At 49.9% G+C, this 15195-nt stretch overlaps 1 protein-coding gene across 1 annotated transcript in view; it reads right to left on the bottom strand.

Annotated features, from left to right (window-relative positions):
- CAMSAP2 (calmodulin regulated spectrin associated protein family member 2) overlaps positions 1 to 3253 on the bottom strand; it is a 44839-nt gene extending 41586 nt beyond the window's left edge. The window contains exon 1 of the mRNA XM_036277701.1: positions 3115 to 3253. Coding sequence (XP_036133594.1) covers positions 3115 to 3253 — 139 coding nt within the window. The remainder of the gene's footprint in view (positions 1 to 3114) is intronic.
- Positions 3254 to 15195: the final 11942 nt, after the last annotated feature.

Genomic DNA, 15195 nt, shown 5'->3' with positions numbered 1-15195 from the left:
TTAGAGGCTCCGCACCCACATTTTCTCCGAAGGGAGCAGAACATTGCAAGCAAACTCCGTCATTGCTTAAGTGGGTTCGGCTGCTCAGGTGAGAAGCACAGCGTAGCTTCCTCCGCTTTCGCAATCTGCTTCATCAGTGTCTGTTTATTGGTTAAAACGCATCTAAACAAACTTATTCTTTATTTGATCAAAACGACACCTACATTCTTCCACAAAATAAGCTATTAAGATGTGGACCACTTGGACTATTTCTAGTGTAAAGAGAAGGATGATTCAAAGCTTCTGACACAAGACTTCAAATTACGTGGATACTCCATCTGCTTTCTAGGTATTACAATACTCATGCTTTGTTTTTTATGGCTCAGTAACATCACTCTATGCCCACAACTGATTTCTGGCTATACTTTTAAATGACTGTTTTTTATATGTCAAAAGTTAGAATGCTTATCATTCTACATCCATGCTGGAAGACCTATAGCTCACCATTAAAGAATAATTGTAGTAAGCCAGAGCAAAGTTGGGCTAATTTTTGAGTGATAAATTGAATATCATCAAGTAATAACCTTTGAAATATATAGTCTATTAACATTTGCTGATTAAATGTCTGCAGCAAATGAAGAACACTGAAATGTTACTTTTTCTACTCGCACCATATACATTTATACTTTGAAAGATCCTTGACTAAAGAATAAACACAATGTGCAAATGCAGCAGTTACTAATGTATTCACTTTTTGTTACTAAGTCACTCTAAGGTTTTTAAGCTTGTTCTTCATGATTTTTTCTATCAGTTCCAATTCTTGCCAAGGCACATGTTACTAAGTACCAACAATATACATTTAAACCATCTGACAGTTTAAAGAAAAAAAAAAGGACTTTTAACACATATTATTACATGCACATTTTTTACACTTGCAGATAAAAAGATTACTCTGCAAAGTGAGGTAAAGAGCAAAGCTCTAAGAGTCAGGAAAACCTGAGCATGCAGAACCCACCACCGGCCAGATGTAGAGCAAACTGACCTCCGAGCCTGCTCGCTCGTCTACACGAGAGCTGCCCTGGGAGGGCTGCTGGAGGAAGAAAGGAATCAGTGCACTTACAGGACTGGAGTCTACAGCCATGTCCTGTCTGCAGCAATGCAGTCAAATACACACTCATCCCTGCCCTTGCGAAACGTGTGCGAGAGGTGGGAAGGTTGTCTGACCTCTGCACTGCTGTTGTCTTTTTAGAATGGGGAACACAGCCCCTCCATCATCCAGCTGCTTCGAATCCCGAATGGACAACCTGGTGCACAGCCTGGAGCAAGGGGCCTGGCGCGGCAGACATGCTGTGGCATTAGACTCTTTCCCTTCCTCTCTTCCGGGCGTGTGTTCAGTGCGTGTCCTTCCTGCGCCCGGAATCTGGTGAACCTGCCCGGCGGACGCTCCGAAAGGAGGCCGTTCCCGGTTAGGAGCTTAGGGAACCCAGGGCCACATGTGGACATCAGGGCTGAGTGTCCTCTGTTTCAGAAGGACAGAAAACACTGCTGGTGTTCCCTCTGCTCTCCACACAGGTCACTGTACACACTTCCCTCTTTCCATCTTTCCTAGATACTTTAATAGCTTTCATTTCTCCTCCAAAGGGTAGTTTCTGTATGCTAATTGAACTAAAACCCAAATACTTTATTCTCACTGTTGATATCATTGGTGCCAGAAAATAAAAACACACCAGCACTTGTGCCTCCTCCTGTGTGTTACTGGGCACATTTAGTTCCCAAGAAATCCTTAAAATTATTTCAAAATGACTTTTTAAAAATTACATTGACTCCTGATGCCAGTTTTAAAACATTTAACATCTTACTCTACTTCAATGTCAAAGCATGAGAATTCAAATAAAATAAAAGCTGTCATAAATATAAGATCATGCTAATGTAAAGTCTCCCTCAAGACTAATTCAAATAATTTTCCAGACCCTGAGATTCACAGGCTAGTCATCTAAAACGTGCAGACTGAGAAACATTCAGCTGTGTGTATTTGAGCAGTAAGAATGAATTAAATCTTTACCCACATATTTTCACAGCTCTAAAAGTGAAATTGCCACCCCTCCCCCCACCTCCCCCAAACTATATTTAACATCTGGAGAAAAGTCTGTAAATGGTAAGAAACTTTTCAAGGACTGTCTTACAGACCCCAAATTGATTAACTGGGGCACTGAAATCTCACGAAATGACTCTTAACGTTATCAGACGCAATTACCTAATGGGAGCATCTTGAAATGAAAAGCTCTCATTTTTCCAACGTCCCGCAACATGGGCTCCCAAGGCAGCAGCTAAGGAATGACAACGAGGGGCCCTTTTCCTGTTATTCTGCAGAGACTGGGTAGTGGGGACTGCCCAGTCTCTGCAGAATAACTGCCAACTTGTATCAACAGCACGTGCCCTGAAAAACACTCCTATTTACAAACAATAATTAAAAAAAAAAAAAAATCCCACGGTAGGGAGTTTTTGTTTCCCTTAATTTATGAAGCCAAACTCCGTTTGGAAAAAGGACTATGTCTCGCTGGTGACGACGAAATGGAAGCAGTACCCTACAGTCCGCAAGCTAAACACGGGGTAGAATCACTGCGGTGCAGCGTCTGTAACGTGAGGGGAGGACGGTCGGGGCTCAGGACAGAGCAGAAATCCGCGGGGCATGTCGACCTGGGCGCTGACGTGCGGGAGCCGGAGCAGCCATCATCCCAAGTGTCAGAATCAAGAGAGGACTACGCCCCCCACGCACCCCGTCCTCCAATAATAAAGACACCGACTCCGATTTGCTGGCCCCAATTATGAGTGTGCGTGTGAGTGTGCGTGTGTGCAAGGGGGGGGTCATCGGAGGAAACGACAGCACCGATGAAACCACGTAGGTCGAACGCGACAAACTGCCCTAGAAACAAACCCCTCTGCGATCCGATCCAAGGAGCCGCGCCAGACCCCACCTGGCCAGCCCGGGGCGCTGGGTTCCAGCCCCAGCCCGCTGTGACTCTCCCTTCTTCCCCTCGCGGAGCCCGCGGGCGGCACCGCGGACCGGCGGGAGGATGGGCGCGGGGCGCGGGGCGCGCGCCTCCCGAGGGGCAGGGCGGGGACGCCACCGCCTACCTGTCCCGAAGGCTTTGGCCACCAGCCAGGCCAGATTGCAGGCGATCTTGGCCCGGGAGAAGTCGTAGTGGTCGAAGGGCTTGATGGCGGGGACAATGAACGTCCTCCGGAGCTCCCGCGAGTCCGCGGCGTCCCCCATGGTCCCGGGTGCTCGGCGCCGGGCGCGGGCGCTCACATGGTGCGCGGCCGGGAGCGCAGGCGCGGGCGGCGGGGCGGCTCGGTGTCCGCGCGCGGGGAGCCCCCGCCTCCGGCCGCCACCCAGCCCAGGACCCGCCGCCGCCCGCGCCGCCCGCGAGCGCGCGTGAGCGAGGCCGCTCCCCTTTGTCTGCGCTCGGCCGCACGGCGGGGGCGGCGGCTGCAGGCGCGGGGATGCGGGGGGCTCAACCCTGGCGCCTGGGGCCGGGGTCCACCATCGCGAGGCTCCGCTCCGTCCGGCAGGCCGCGGGCGCAGGGGCGCGGGCGGGGGCGGCCGCCGGCACGACGCTCCGGAAACGTCAAAATCACTGCGGCCGGCCCTCCTCCGCGCCCCCCGCCGCCGCGCCCGCGTCGGCCGCGCCGCGAGACACCGCGAACCAGGCGCCCGGCTGCCGCCTTTTCAGTGACGCCCCCGGTGCTTCCCCCTTCGCGCGCGGCTCCGTCGCTCCCCCTCCGCCGCCACCGCCGCCTCCGCCGCCACCGCTGCGGTTTTCCGGCTGCGGCACTGGACCGAGGGAGCAGCTGCGGGTACTGAGCATGCGCCCTCGCGCGGCCCCGCCCCTGGCAGGCCCCGCCCCCGGGCCCGCCCCCAGGTCCGCCCCAGCTTCATTTTTCTTCAGCCGCAGGGATCCTGGCCCCGAGGCCCGGCACACTGAGCATGCCCAGCCTCGCTCTCAGCCCCGCCCCCGACCGGCATCCCTTCAGCCGTAGGCATCTCGGCCCGGAGGCCCGGCGCACTGAGCATGCCCAGCCTTGTTTGGCCCTGCCCACGCCCTCGGCCACGCCCCCGTACCCTCCCCTGACAGGCTTCCCTTCAGCCGCAGGCATCTCGGCCCGGAAGCACTGAGCATGCCCAGCCTCGCTCCCTTCCCGGCCACGCCCCAGCCTCGCCCTCGGCCACGCCCCCTGGCACGCCCCCTGACCGGCTTTCCTCCCGCCGCAGGCGTCGCCGCCCGAGGCTCGGCTCACTGAGCATGCGCCGCCCTCGCCCGCTCGGGTGCTGGGCCCCGGGTTGCGTGCGGCCGCTTGGTAATCACCACTCGGATGCGCGTCCGGGCGGACGTCCTCCGCGTCCTGGCGCTGCCCCGCTGCCGCTTGCGCCGCCGGGAGAGGAGAGGGAGGGAAGGAAGGAGAGCGGCCTGGCAGTGCTCTGCTCTGTTCGCTGCACGGCGGGTAAGCAGGGACCACCGGTGTTTATTCAGATGCCCGTATGGGACACGCACGCCGCTGCGAACCTACGTGCGGAATTCTGGTTAGTCCTCGAAGCAACCCCAGGGGCGCGTGTCCTCGCTGCCGGGCCACGACACGGCGGAGGTGGAGCGCGTGCGTGCCCTTGCTCGTGGTTGAGCAAGGTGTGAGCATCGGTGACGCTCCACGCCTGCACCCGGACGCCCGGACACTCCTTACCGGGTGCTCCCCGCTCAGGGTCCTCCGTCGGGGAGGGGCTCACCCGCCAGTGCCTGCCCCTTCCCGCCAAGGAGGCATGAATTCGTTCGTTCACAAAGCAAATTGACGCCCGCCTGGCACCTAGGTGCACACCGGCAGGGCCCCATGTTTTCAGAGCTGCTCTGCGTCTTCTCCGAGCTGTGCCCAGCTCAGTGCTCTGTCCACGTGGCTTACTTCCACTCCACCGGCAAGCTTCTTCACAGTGATCGCCTCCTCCAGGAAGCCCTCCCTGACAGCTCCTGACGCCCTCCTGGCCAGGGCTGTCAGGGAGGTGCCTCCCCTCCTGCTTCCTGTTCTTAGTTCTGGCCTAGCGTTGGCCGCACTAGGGGCAGTCATCAGTTACTCATCTGACTCTCCCCCTGATGACAGGGTCTATCTCCAGCACCTGTATAGTGCTTCGACCACAGTAATTGCTCAGTTAATATCTAGGGGCTAAGGATGGCTATTCTTGTAGTTACTGCTCATTCAGTTTCTTTAACTCACTAATTCCTCAGGCGATCTCATTTTAACACATTGTCTAGTTTTTATTATTATCAAATTCCGTGTTGTCTTCATTTCACAGATGAGAAAACTAGAGCTCAGAAAAAAATTTAAATCAGCCTGTAGCACAAAACTAATAAACTGGCGGATCCAAGACTTGAACCCAGGACTATCATATTCCAAAGTCCATATTTTAACTATCAGAGCCTCCCTGGAATTATCTACCCTTAAGATAGAAGTAAGAGGCCCGACCAGTGTGGCTCAGTGATTGAGCATCGTTTCCTGCACCAAGAGGTTGCTGGTTCCATTCCCAGTCAGGGTACATGCCCAGGTTGCCAGCTCCATCCCTGTGTGGGGCGTGCAGGAGGCAGCTGATCGATGTTTCTCTCTCTCTCTCCCTCTCCCTTCCTCTCTCTCTAAAAAAAAAAAATCAATAAAAACATATTAAAAAAAAAGAGACATTAATAAAAATTTTAAAAGATAGAAGCAAGATATAGGAAGCTTGAGGAGAGGGGCATTGGACCCTACTACCTAAAAGGGTAGGTAGCTCCACCAGCAAGATGCCCCTTTGATCCTGTTTAATCCCTACAAACACTCCACCCTGAACCTAGTCGGTACTACAGGTCAGCCTTGCCAACAAGGTGGGCCCAGGAAAGAATGTGAGTGAGAAGAATCACACACCGCAGGGTGGGTGGTAATCATTTCATGAATACTAACAGAGTATTTCTTCGAGACATAGGGGATAATAAAATTAACATGGATAATAGTTCGCACGTGGGTTCATGTAATAACTACATAAATTCTCACATCCATTCTGTGAAACCGGCATTATTATTATCTTTCCATTCTAGACCCAGGACTGAGGGTGCTAGAGATTGAGTTACACAGAGTGTATGGTTGATTTATCTCTGAGTCTGGCTTCAAAAACAGGCCCTCATAGGCTGGCTCCGCTCCTCGGACACCATTCTGCATCTGTTCCCTTCCTGGAGTATGGAGGCTGACGTGTCCATAAACAAGTGACATGATGGAAAGGAGGCAAGTCCTGGGAGAGAGAAAGTACAGACAGCATTCAGGGGTAGGGATCAGGAAGGGTTCTTAGAGACTTCTGTTCAATCTTATGTTCCTGCAACGGAATATTCTAGAGCAACGAGCCAAATTCAGAGAAACCTATAGCCTGGAAGGGTTGAAGAGAGATACCGAAACATTCTGCCAGATATTATAATCGTCTTCAAGCTGACACAAGATTCTGAGGCCAGAAACCATGTCCAGCCAACTTCGTGTTGTGTGTATGTGGGACCTGGCGCTCGGCTCTGCTCCCAGTGGGTGCTGGGTAAATGCTTGCTGACTTTTATTGAGATCTACTTCAACCTAAATAAACACAATGAGGAAGAGGAGGAAACAAAGGCAGCTGCTGTGGCTTGTCCTTTGATTCAGTGGTGATACATTTAATAGCAATGGCATGACTGTGACCCCAATTGGGGAGGAGTGTGTTTAGGAATGGGGAAAAAAATTGCCTACACAAAGAGCAGCTTTCACTTTTAGGGAGGCTGTGAAACCTGGGGTCATGGTAGGAGGCTCTTATTAACAGAGAAACACCCTGAGTACAAAGAGGGATTCATTTCCAGGGAGACAGACACTCTAATAGGGTGTTCTTTGTGACACCTTCAGAATGATCCCTTTTAAAAACTGGAAATCTCTCAGAATACCAGGCAAAAAGAAATGCCCTCACTGCCTTCTTAAGATACCTGACTTCATTAAAAACAAAACCCAAGCCCCGTGGTTCTTTGGGCCAGCTTGTCCGACTGCACAGCTATCCTCTATTTTTTGTCTCCGGGCTCAGAATCCATCAGACAACAGCTACACTTACTCATTCATTCCTATGCATACAATCCTCCTCAATATTTTAAATGTTTCTCTCCTTTCCCCCAGAAAATCCACAGTCCCAGCTAGACTTCCTTCCTTGTGGCCATCCTCCTGTCTGTCTCGGAATAGAGTCATAAATGTATGAATTCAGTCATTAGCCAATACTGATTGAGGGTGCAGTGTTGAACAAAACAGCTGAGGAAGCAAATTTTTAATCCTCACCTGAGGATATTTTTCCATTTATCTTCAGAGAGAGTTGGAGAGAGGGAGAGGGAGAGAAACATTGATGTGAGAGAGACACATTGACTGGTTGCCTCCCACTTGACCCCAACCACGGCTGGGGACCAAACCGCAACTGAGATACGTGCCCTTGACCGGAATCGAACCTACTACTCTTTGCTCTGCAGGCCAACGCTCCAACCGCTGAGCCAAACCAACCAGGGCTAAAGCAAATTTTTAATGAGAAGACATGGAGATCCTAGGGCCAGAGCAGCCCAACTCTTCTTCATTGTCATGTCTGTATCTCAGTAAGCTGGGAGCCTTGTTACTGCTATAGAAATCTCAGAAATAGCCCAGCTGGTGTGGCTCAGTGGATGGAGTACCCATGGACTGAGAGGTTCCAGTCAGCGCACATGCCCAGGTTGTGGGCTCGATCCCCAGTAGGGGGCGTGCAGGAGACAGGTGATCAATGTTTCTCAGGTCCGTGTTTCTATCTCTTGTTCCCTTCCATTCTTTAAAAAATCAATAAAAACGTATTGAAAAAAGAAAAATCTCAGAAATAAAGAAACACTGAACCACTCACATTCCCCTGGGACCTCATGGTTTTTTGTGTGTTTTTTAAATTTTTTATTAATTGATTTTTAGCAAGAGAGAGAGATCAATTTGTTGTTCCACTTATTTATGCATTCATTGGTTGATTCTCATATGTGTATCCAACCTCGGTGTATCGGGATGACACTCTAACCAGCTGAGCTCCCGGCCAGGGCAACCTCGTGTTATTTTTAAAATTGTATCCATATACTATCATCCACTTTCAATTAGTTGCACTAATCGCTGCTAACAGTTATGTATTAACGTGTTAACGCTTTCTATGCTCCAGGCCCTGCTCTAGACATGTTGATAATCCTCCCCACAGACCTATTACTGTCCTCACTTGGCGAATGCAGAGGCCATGGTGCAAAGAACTTGAGGTGAAGCCCTTGTGTTACTTTGAAACTCAAGGACCTAGAATCATGACCCTTTGAATCAAGCAGGTTAAGGATGACCGTGGGGGAGAAAGGCGCCTAGCTAACCGAAGGCTAAGTGTAGCAGCATCTGGTAAACCCTCGTGGGGAGGGGGTCTGTGCTGTGTAGCTGCCACCTGCCACTCCCAGACACAGGCTTTCATCACACGGGCCAGCAGAATCTCACGAGGATCACCTCATCGGCCTTCACCCCAGTTCCAGCAAGGCCTGCGAGAGGGGTGCCAAGTGCGTGGCCGGAGCAGCTGAACACACACTGAGTCAGTGTCTACACCGAAAAGGGAAGCCTGGCTCTCGGTTCCCAGGTCCAACTCTACGTTTCCCCAGGTCCCCGAGTCTCCAGTAACAGGTAGAGACTCTCTCTCTCTCTCTCTCTCTCTCTCTCTCTATATATATATATATATATATACATATACATGTATTTTTTTTTAGAGAGAGAAACATTGTGAGAGAGAAACATGATCGGCCACCTCCTGCACGCCCCCTACTGGGGATCGAGCCCACAACCCGGGCATGTGCCCTGACCGGGAATCGAACCGGGACCTCTCAGTCCATAGGACGATGCTCCATCCACTGAGCCACACCGGCCAGGCACCTCCATCATCTTTAACATGACGGAAGACAAATAACGAAGGAGGTGATGGGAAGGGCAGTAGCTGAGAGTAAGGTCCCGGGGTTCCAGTGCTGTTCTGCCACATGATTTTTGGGGACCTGTCACTTATCTGCTCCCTGGTTTCTGGGGCTGAAAACCAAAGGGGTGGAATTAGGCAACTTCTAAGGTATTTCCAGTGCCAACAGCCTACAGGCGCGGACGGCATCCACGCCCTCTACCAGACCATGACCAAGCGTTACAGCGCTCGGCTGCCTTCATTCGGATTCAAATCTTTGTTCTGTTTCTTTATTGATCCCAGAGAGAAAGGAAGGGAGAGGGGGAGAGAGACAGAAACATCGATGAGAGAGAACATGGATTGGCCGACCCCCGCATGTCCCGCATTGGATCGGGCCCACAACCTGGGCATGTACCCTGACCGGGAATCAAACCGGCGACCTCTTGGTGCAGGGTCGATGCTCATCCACCGAGCCACACTGGCCGGGCAGGATTTAAATCTTGAGAGCAGGAGTTACTCTTTTCTTTCTAGAAAGCTCTATGGTGGTATCCTGCGGAAAGTCTAGGGGAGCTGACAGAGCAGGAAGGCAGGGACGAGGTCAACAAAAGGACCTGCAGAGAGAGGGATGGGGCAGCTGTTGGTAAACACAGTCGTCCAGCCACTGACATCATCGAGGTCTGGAGTTTAGAGTGTCACCTGGTCACCGGAACATTTTTGTCCTTTTTATCACCTTCTCGGACACTCCCAATACGCACTGGTAGAGGAGAGGACCAATCAAAAGGATCCGGCGGTATGTCAGAACCCCTGCGTCACGTGGAGACTTCCCGGGGTCAAGTAAAGAGAGAAGGATGCAGAGCCGTGTGTGGGCGTCGGCTGGTCAGAAACACACATGTTCGTGGCACAGCCCTGCACATTCCTGGAAGGAAGCAAGAGACTGGAGGCGTGGACGAGACTCCTGGTCTTCTCTTTGTATGCTTTTGATTCAAGTACATCTTTGCTTATGCAAACTATAAAGTTATATATATATATATATATATATATATATATGCATTTTTTAAAAGAATAGTTTATTGATTTTTAGAGGAAGGGAGAAGAGAGAAACATCGATGTGAGAGTGTAACATCGATCGGCTGCCTCCTGCACACCCCGTACAGGGGATCAAGCCCGAAACCCGGCCATGTACCCTGACGGGGAGTCAAACTGACGACGTTTTGTTGCATGGGACAATGCTCAAGCCACAGAACCACACCAGCCAGGGCCCGGGTGTTTTTCCTTAGAACACATTCCCCAAAAGAAAACAAATTAGCTTGGCCGGTATGGCTCAGTGGTTGAGTGTCAACCCATGCACCAGGAGGTCGCTAGTTTGATTCCCGGTCAAGGCACGTGCCCCGGTTGTGGGCCAAATCCCCAGTGGGGGGCATGCAGGAGGCGGCCAGTCAGTGTTCTCTCTCGTCAATGTTTCTATCTCTCTTTCCCTCTCCCTCTCTCTAAAATCAATAAAGAAAAAAAAAATTAAGAAAAAGAAAACAAATTACCCAGTGCCCCACCCCCCCGCCACCCCAAGCCCATGTCTCAGTTTGTCCTAGATTCCAAATGGAGCTAAAGCTGCATGATGTCACTAATGCTTGCCAAGAATATGATTGGTTTTTTGATCAAAGGTCTTATTGAAACACTCCCTCTCCTAATTGCATCCTCTCCCAAAACGTCTTAAAATAAAAAGCGAGACCACAACCTAGGAAGGCAGAAATCCAGGCTGTCCGTAAAATGCTGACTTTGTTTAACGTGCGTGTGTGTGTGTGTGTGTGTGTTTTCAGAATCTGTAAGAAAGAAAAATCCCTTGACCCAGAGCTGTGGATGAATACAGTGTCCCAGCCAAGTTATAACTCTCAGCGGAGGGGAGGGGAGGTGGCAAGCGCTGGGCCGGACGGTGCCCTCCCTGCCACACAGGCGGGCGAACAAAGACGCATTCACCAGCCCGTGGCCACTTCATGTCCTGTCTGTCATTCGCTGAACACAAGGCTGCTGGAGCGGTTAGTGAAGTTTATCCGGAAAACTGAAAGTCATGGAAAGAAGCATATTAAAATGTACCTGGCATCTTCGCACCCGTGGGACTTCGGGTCGCGCGGGTATCAGTCGATGAGACCGTCAGGTCACAGTCGGCTTCTGCAGAACGAAGAAGCTTCGGCGCCGCGGGTTACACACCCGGTTTGGTTCTTGTTTGTTTTCTTTCATTTCATAGTCTGCCTTAAAGCACATAACCACCTCCCAGCTAGAAAAACAGACATCTATTCAAAACCACCTTTCATGGCTTCAGTTTGATTTAATTCACTCAAAAAAAAAAAAGAAAGCAAGAGAAAGAAATCACGGTCATTGCCACGGGCTGTGCACAGGCCAGCTCCTCCTCTGGGTTTTATCTTATCTCGAGGCCTAAGGAGGGAAGATGCCTCTGTGCTGCTTCCGCTCCTGGATTTTCAGGAATGTGTCAGAGAGTGTTCTGCTGGAGAAGCAGAAATAAAAATAGAATGAGGATGGGTTAGGATAACAGTTCTCAACGTTTTTCATTCCCAGCTCCCCATGGTGAACTCCCCACATCATCTGTCTATTAAAATACCGAAAACAGAAGCAGGCCCCGCGAGCCCCTTTTAAAAGAGGCTGAAGACCAGAGAGGCATAGAAGACGAACTCAGGCTGTCTACATCACCGTTTTCTGCAGTGTTCCTGCCCTGGGCTCCTCACACCCCACTTCCACCCAGCACCCAGCGGCAGAAGCCAACGTGCTGGCAGGCTGTACCATGGCATCGTCAGGGGGTCCAAATACTAAGCACCGCCTTGTCAGGTCTTCACGTCAGCACTGTCCTGTGCTGCCAATAGTGAAGAAAGCATCTGACCAGGCCGAGGAGAGTCAGCCCCAGGTCCTCCTGCCTGCCGAGGGGCCCCAGCAGATGGACAGACCCCGAGTGCCATCTTCCCCTGTGTGCAGCTGACTTTCATTATTTTTCGTGTTCCTCCAGACCACCCTTCATGCTGGATGGAGAGGAGTCAGCAGTCTCTGTGAGTCACCAACATAGAAAAACACACTCGGCATGAAAATGTCGAGGGACACGTCACACATCCCACGCGGAGCTCCAGCCAACCGGCAACTGTGCCGAGTCTCCGACGTGAGCACTTGTAAGTGGACACCGAGCCCGGGAAACGCCACACACGGCAGCAGCTGTGGCTTCAGGAGGGAACGGTTATGGTCTGTGCAAACCTCAGCTTCTTTCTCTTTCAACCCTCTGGAAAGGCGTCATTTGCATTTCAGAGCAGTAGTTAGGAGAAAATGCTCATCAACACCAGAAGACGATGTATTAACTCCCGCAAGGGCATGTGCTAGACCCTCAGCCCGAGTTCTCTCCTCGGGCACGTGGAGGGGCATCTGACTTCACGCTCACCACCACACCGGCACCACCCGCTGACCCAGGGGCATCTGACGGACCACACGCAGTGTGAATGTTCCTTACTATTTGGACATTATTAAGAACAACACAAGAACCCACAAAACTGTCCTTCAGTAATTTCTTTTGGAGACGTTCTTAAGGGACTCGGAGGATGTTTGACCGGTTCTCTGTTGTACTTGGTATTCTCCTGCTCTGAATTATTGACTCTCTGGGAGCGGCAAGACGAAGAGATGCTGGTGCTCAAAGGCCCACAGGACTAGCGGGGTCTGTCTGAGAGCGCAGCCTGGCTTCCTACCGGAGGAGCTGCTTGATGCCGTCCTCGTTCCAGCAGGATTTAAGGCTGAAGTCTCGATAGTGACCTAATTTCTAAGCTCTCAAATCCACAGTAACATTAGTTACTTAATCATGCCTGTGAGAAAGAATTCTTGAAGCCCGCCATCAGACAAGCACCTTCCCAAGCACCGTGAAGAACAGTGATGCCGAGTGTCTTTGTTACAGGATAATAGCGCATTCATTGGAGTCCACGAACTAGTCAGATAGCTTACTTGGTTTTTTCAAGTTATTTTAATTCTTTAGTTAAACCTGTCTTGAGTTGAGGACTGATGCAGCAACAAAGTAATTAATCAACATATTAACATACGCTGTGATAAAGAGAAAATCTCTCAGTCTTTTTTTTTTTTATCCTCACCCGAGGACATTTTCCCATTTTTTGTTCAGATAGAGTAGGAGGGAGAGAGAGGAAGAGAGAGAGAGAGAAACATTGACGTGAAAGGGACACATCGAGTGGCCACCTCTTGCACGATCCAACCAGGGCCGGGGACAAACTTCAACTGAGGTACGTGCCCTTAGTGGGAACTGAACCTGGGACTCTCCGGACCGCAGGCCGACGCTCTAACCACTGAGAAAACCGGCCAGGGTGAAAATCCCTCCTTCTTTAAAATACTTTTACGTCACCTTTGCGACTCTTTATAATCTATTCTAACACAATCATTTTAATTCCCAAAGTATATTGTTATACTGTCAACTTGAAATTTAAGACTTTTTTTTTGCAACGTACATTCATTGTGGCTTAAATTGATCACTGTAGCACTGTTACGGGATTGTGACCGAATGACAACCAGTCGCAGGGTAAGCAGAGGAGCAGGGATGCGACCCGCTGAAGTGGATGAGAGTATGAAGCTCGTTTTGTGAAGCCAGACTCGACGAATCGCCCCCCACGTTGAGATTTCACAGCACAGAAGGTTCTGATGAGGCCGCAAACAATGAAAAGTCGAAAATGGAAAGGGGCGTTCAGCCTGCGATGAATCACCACACAGAACAAAGAAAATAGAAACACCCTGGATCTTGTTATTGGAAGGGAAAATAAAACTTCCTGTATTTTATAGTGGCGAACAGTGGGAGATGTAGGAAATAGCAGGACGTTCTCTTCGGGGACAATGACTGGAGAAAGGCCTTAAACCACGGGCTCTCCGCCTCATCCTCAGAAGTTCCCTCGTTGAGAGAAACCATTTACACCAATGTCATTGTTTCCTTTTTTCTTACAACTAGAAACACTTGTTCACTGTAGAAGAGGTAGATGAACAAAATGTGAAAGTGCCCACCATCCAGGAAGTGTTCCTTTAAAAGTGTTATTTAAAAGCCTTATTGAACATGGCTGGTGTGGCTCAGTGGTTGAGAGTCGACCCTGCACCAAGAGGTCACTGGTTCGGTTCCCGGTCAGGGCGCATGCCCAGGTTGTGGACCAAATCCCAAGTGGGGGGTGTGCAGGAGGCGGCCCATCGATGTTCTCTCTCATCGATATTTCCATCTCTCTCCCCCTCTCCCTTCCTCTCTAAAATCAATAAAGAAAAATAAATAAAATAAAAGCCTCATTGAGATCCACAAAGCATGTACAATTCACCCATTTTAAGCATACGCTTCAATAATTTTTAATATACAGTATTTACTGGGTGGTACAACCATCGCAATATAATTTTAGGACATTTCATTACCCCCAAAGAAACCCATTGTCAGTCACTCTCCATTTTTCCTACCACACCCCGCCCCTCCTCAGCCCTAAACAACCTCTAATATTGTCTATGGATTTGCCTACTCTGACATTTCATATAAATGAGATCACAGTATGTGGTCCTTTGTGCTTGACCTTTCACTTAGTTTAATGTTTCAATATCCAAGCTGTAGTAAGTGTCAGTACTTTATTTTGGTTGCTGAGTAATACTCTGTTGTATGGATACACCACATTTTCTTTCCCCGTTAACGATGGATATTGCGCTGTTTCTACTTTCTGTCACAGATGACCCAGCTGTGAATATCAATGCACAAGGTTTTCTTTGACACTATTTTCAGTTCTTGTGGAATCTCTGGGTCACATGGTAATTCTGTGTTGAACAATTTGAGGCACTGCCAGACTGTTTTCCAAATGGCTTCACCATTTTGCATTCCCATCAGCAAGCTATGAAGGTTCCGATTTCTCTGCATCCTTGTCAACACTTATTACTGTCTTTAAAAAAAAAATAGTTATCTTAATTGGTGTGAGGTGGTGTCTCATTATGGTTTTGATTTGCATTTGCATTTCCCTAATAACTAATGATGTTGAGCATCTTCGCGTGGGGTTCTTGGGTATTTGTGTATCTTCTGTGGAGAAATGTCTATTCAAATCCTTTGCCCTTTTAAAAATTGGGTTATTTTCATTTTTTCTTAATATGGTTTTATTGATTTTTTTTTTTAGAGAGAGAGAGATAAAAAGATCAATGTGAGAGAGAGAAACATCAATTGGCTGCCTCCTGCACGCCCCTAACCAGGGATCCAGCCC

This window comes from Molossus molossus, unplaced genomic scaffold (genome assembly GCF_014108415.1).
Source record: "Molossus molossus isolate mMolMol1 unplaced genomic scaffold, mMolMol1.p scaffold_m16_p_23, whole genome shotgun sequence".
Lineage (NCBI taxonomy): Eukaryota > Metazoa > Chordata > Mammalia > Chiroptera > Molossidae > Molossus > Molossus molossus.
This window is presented reverse-complemented; position numbering and strand designations above follow the sequence as displayed.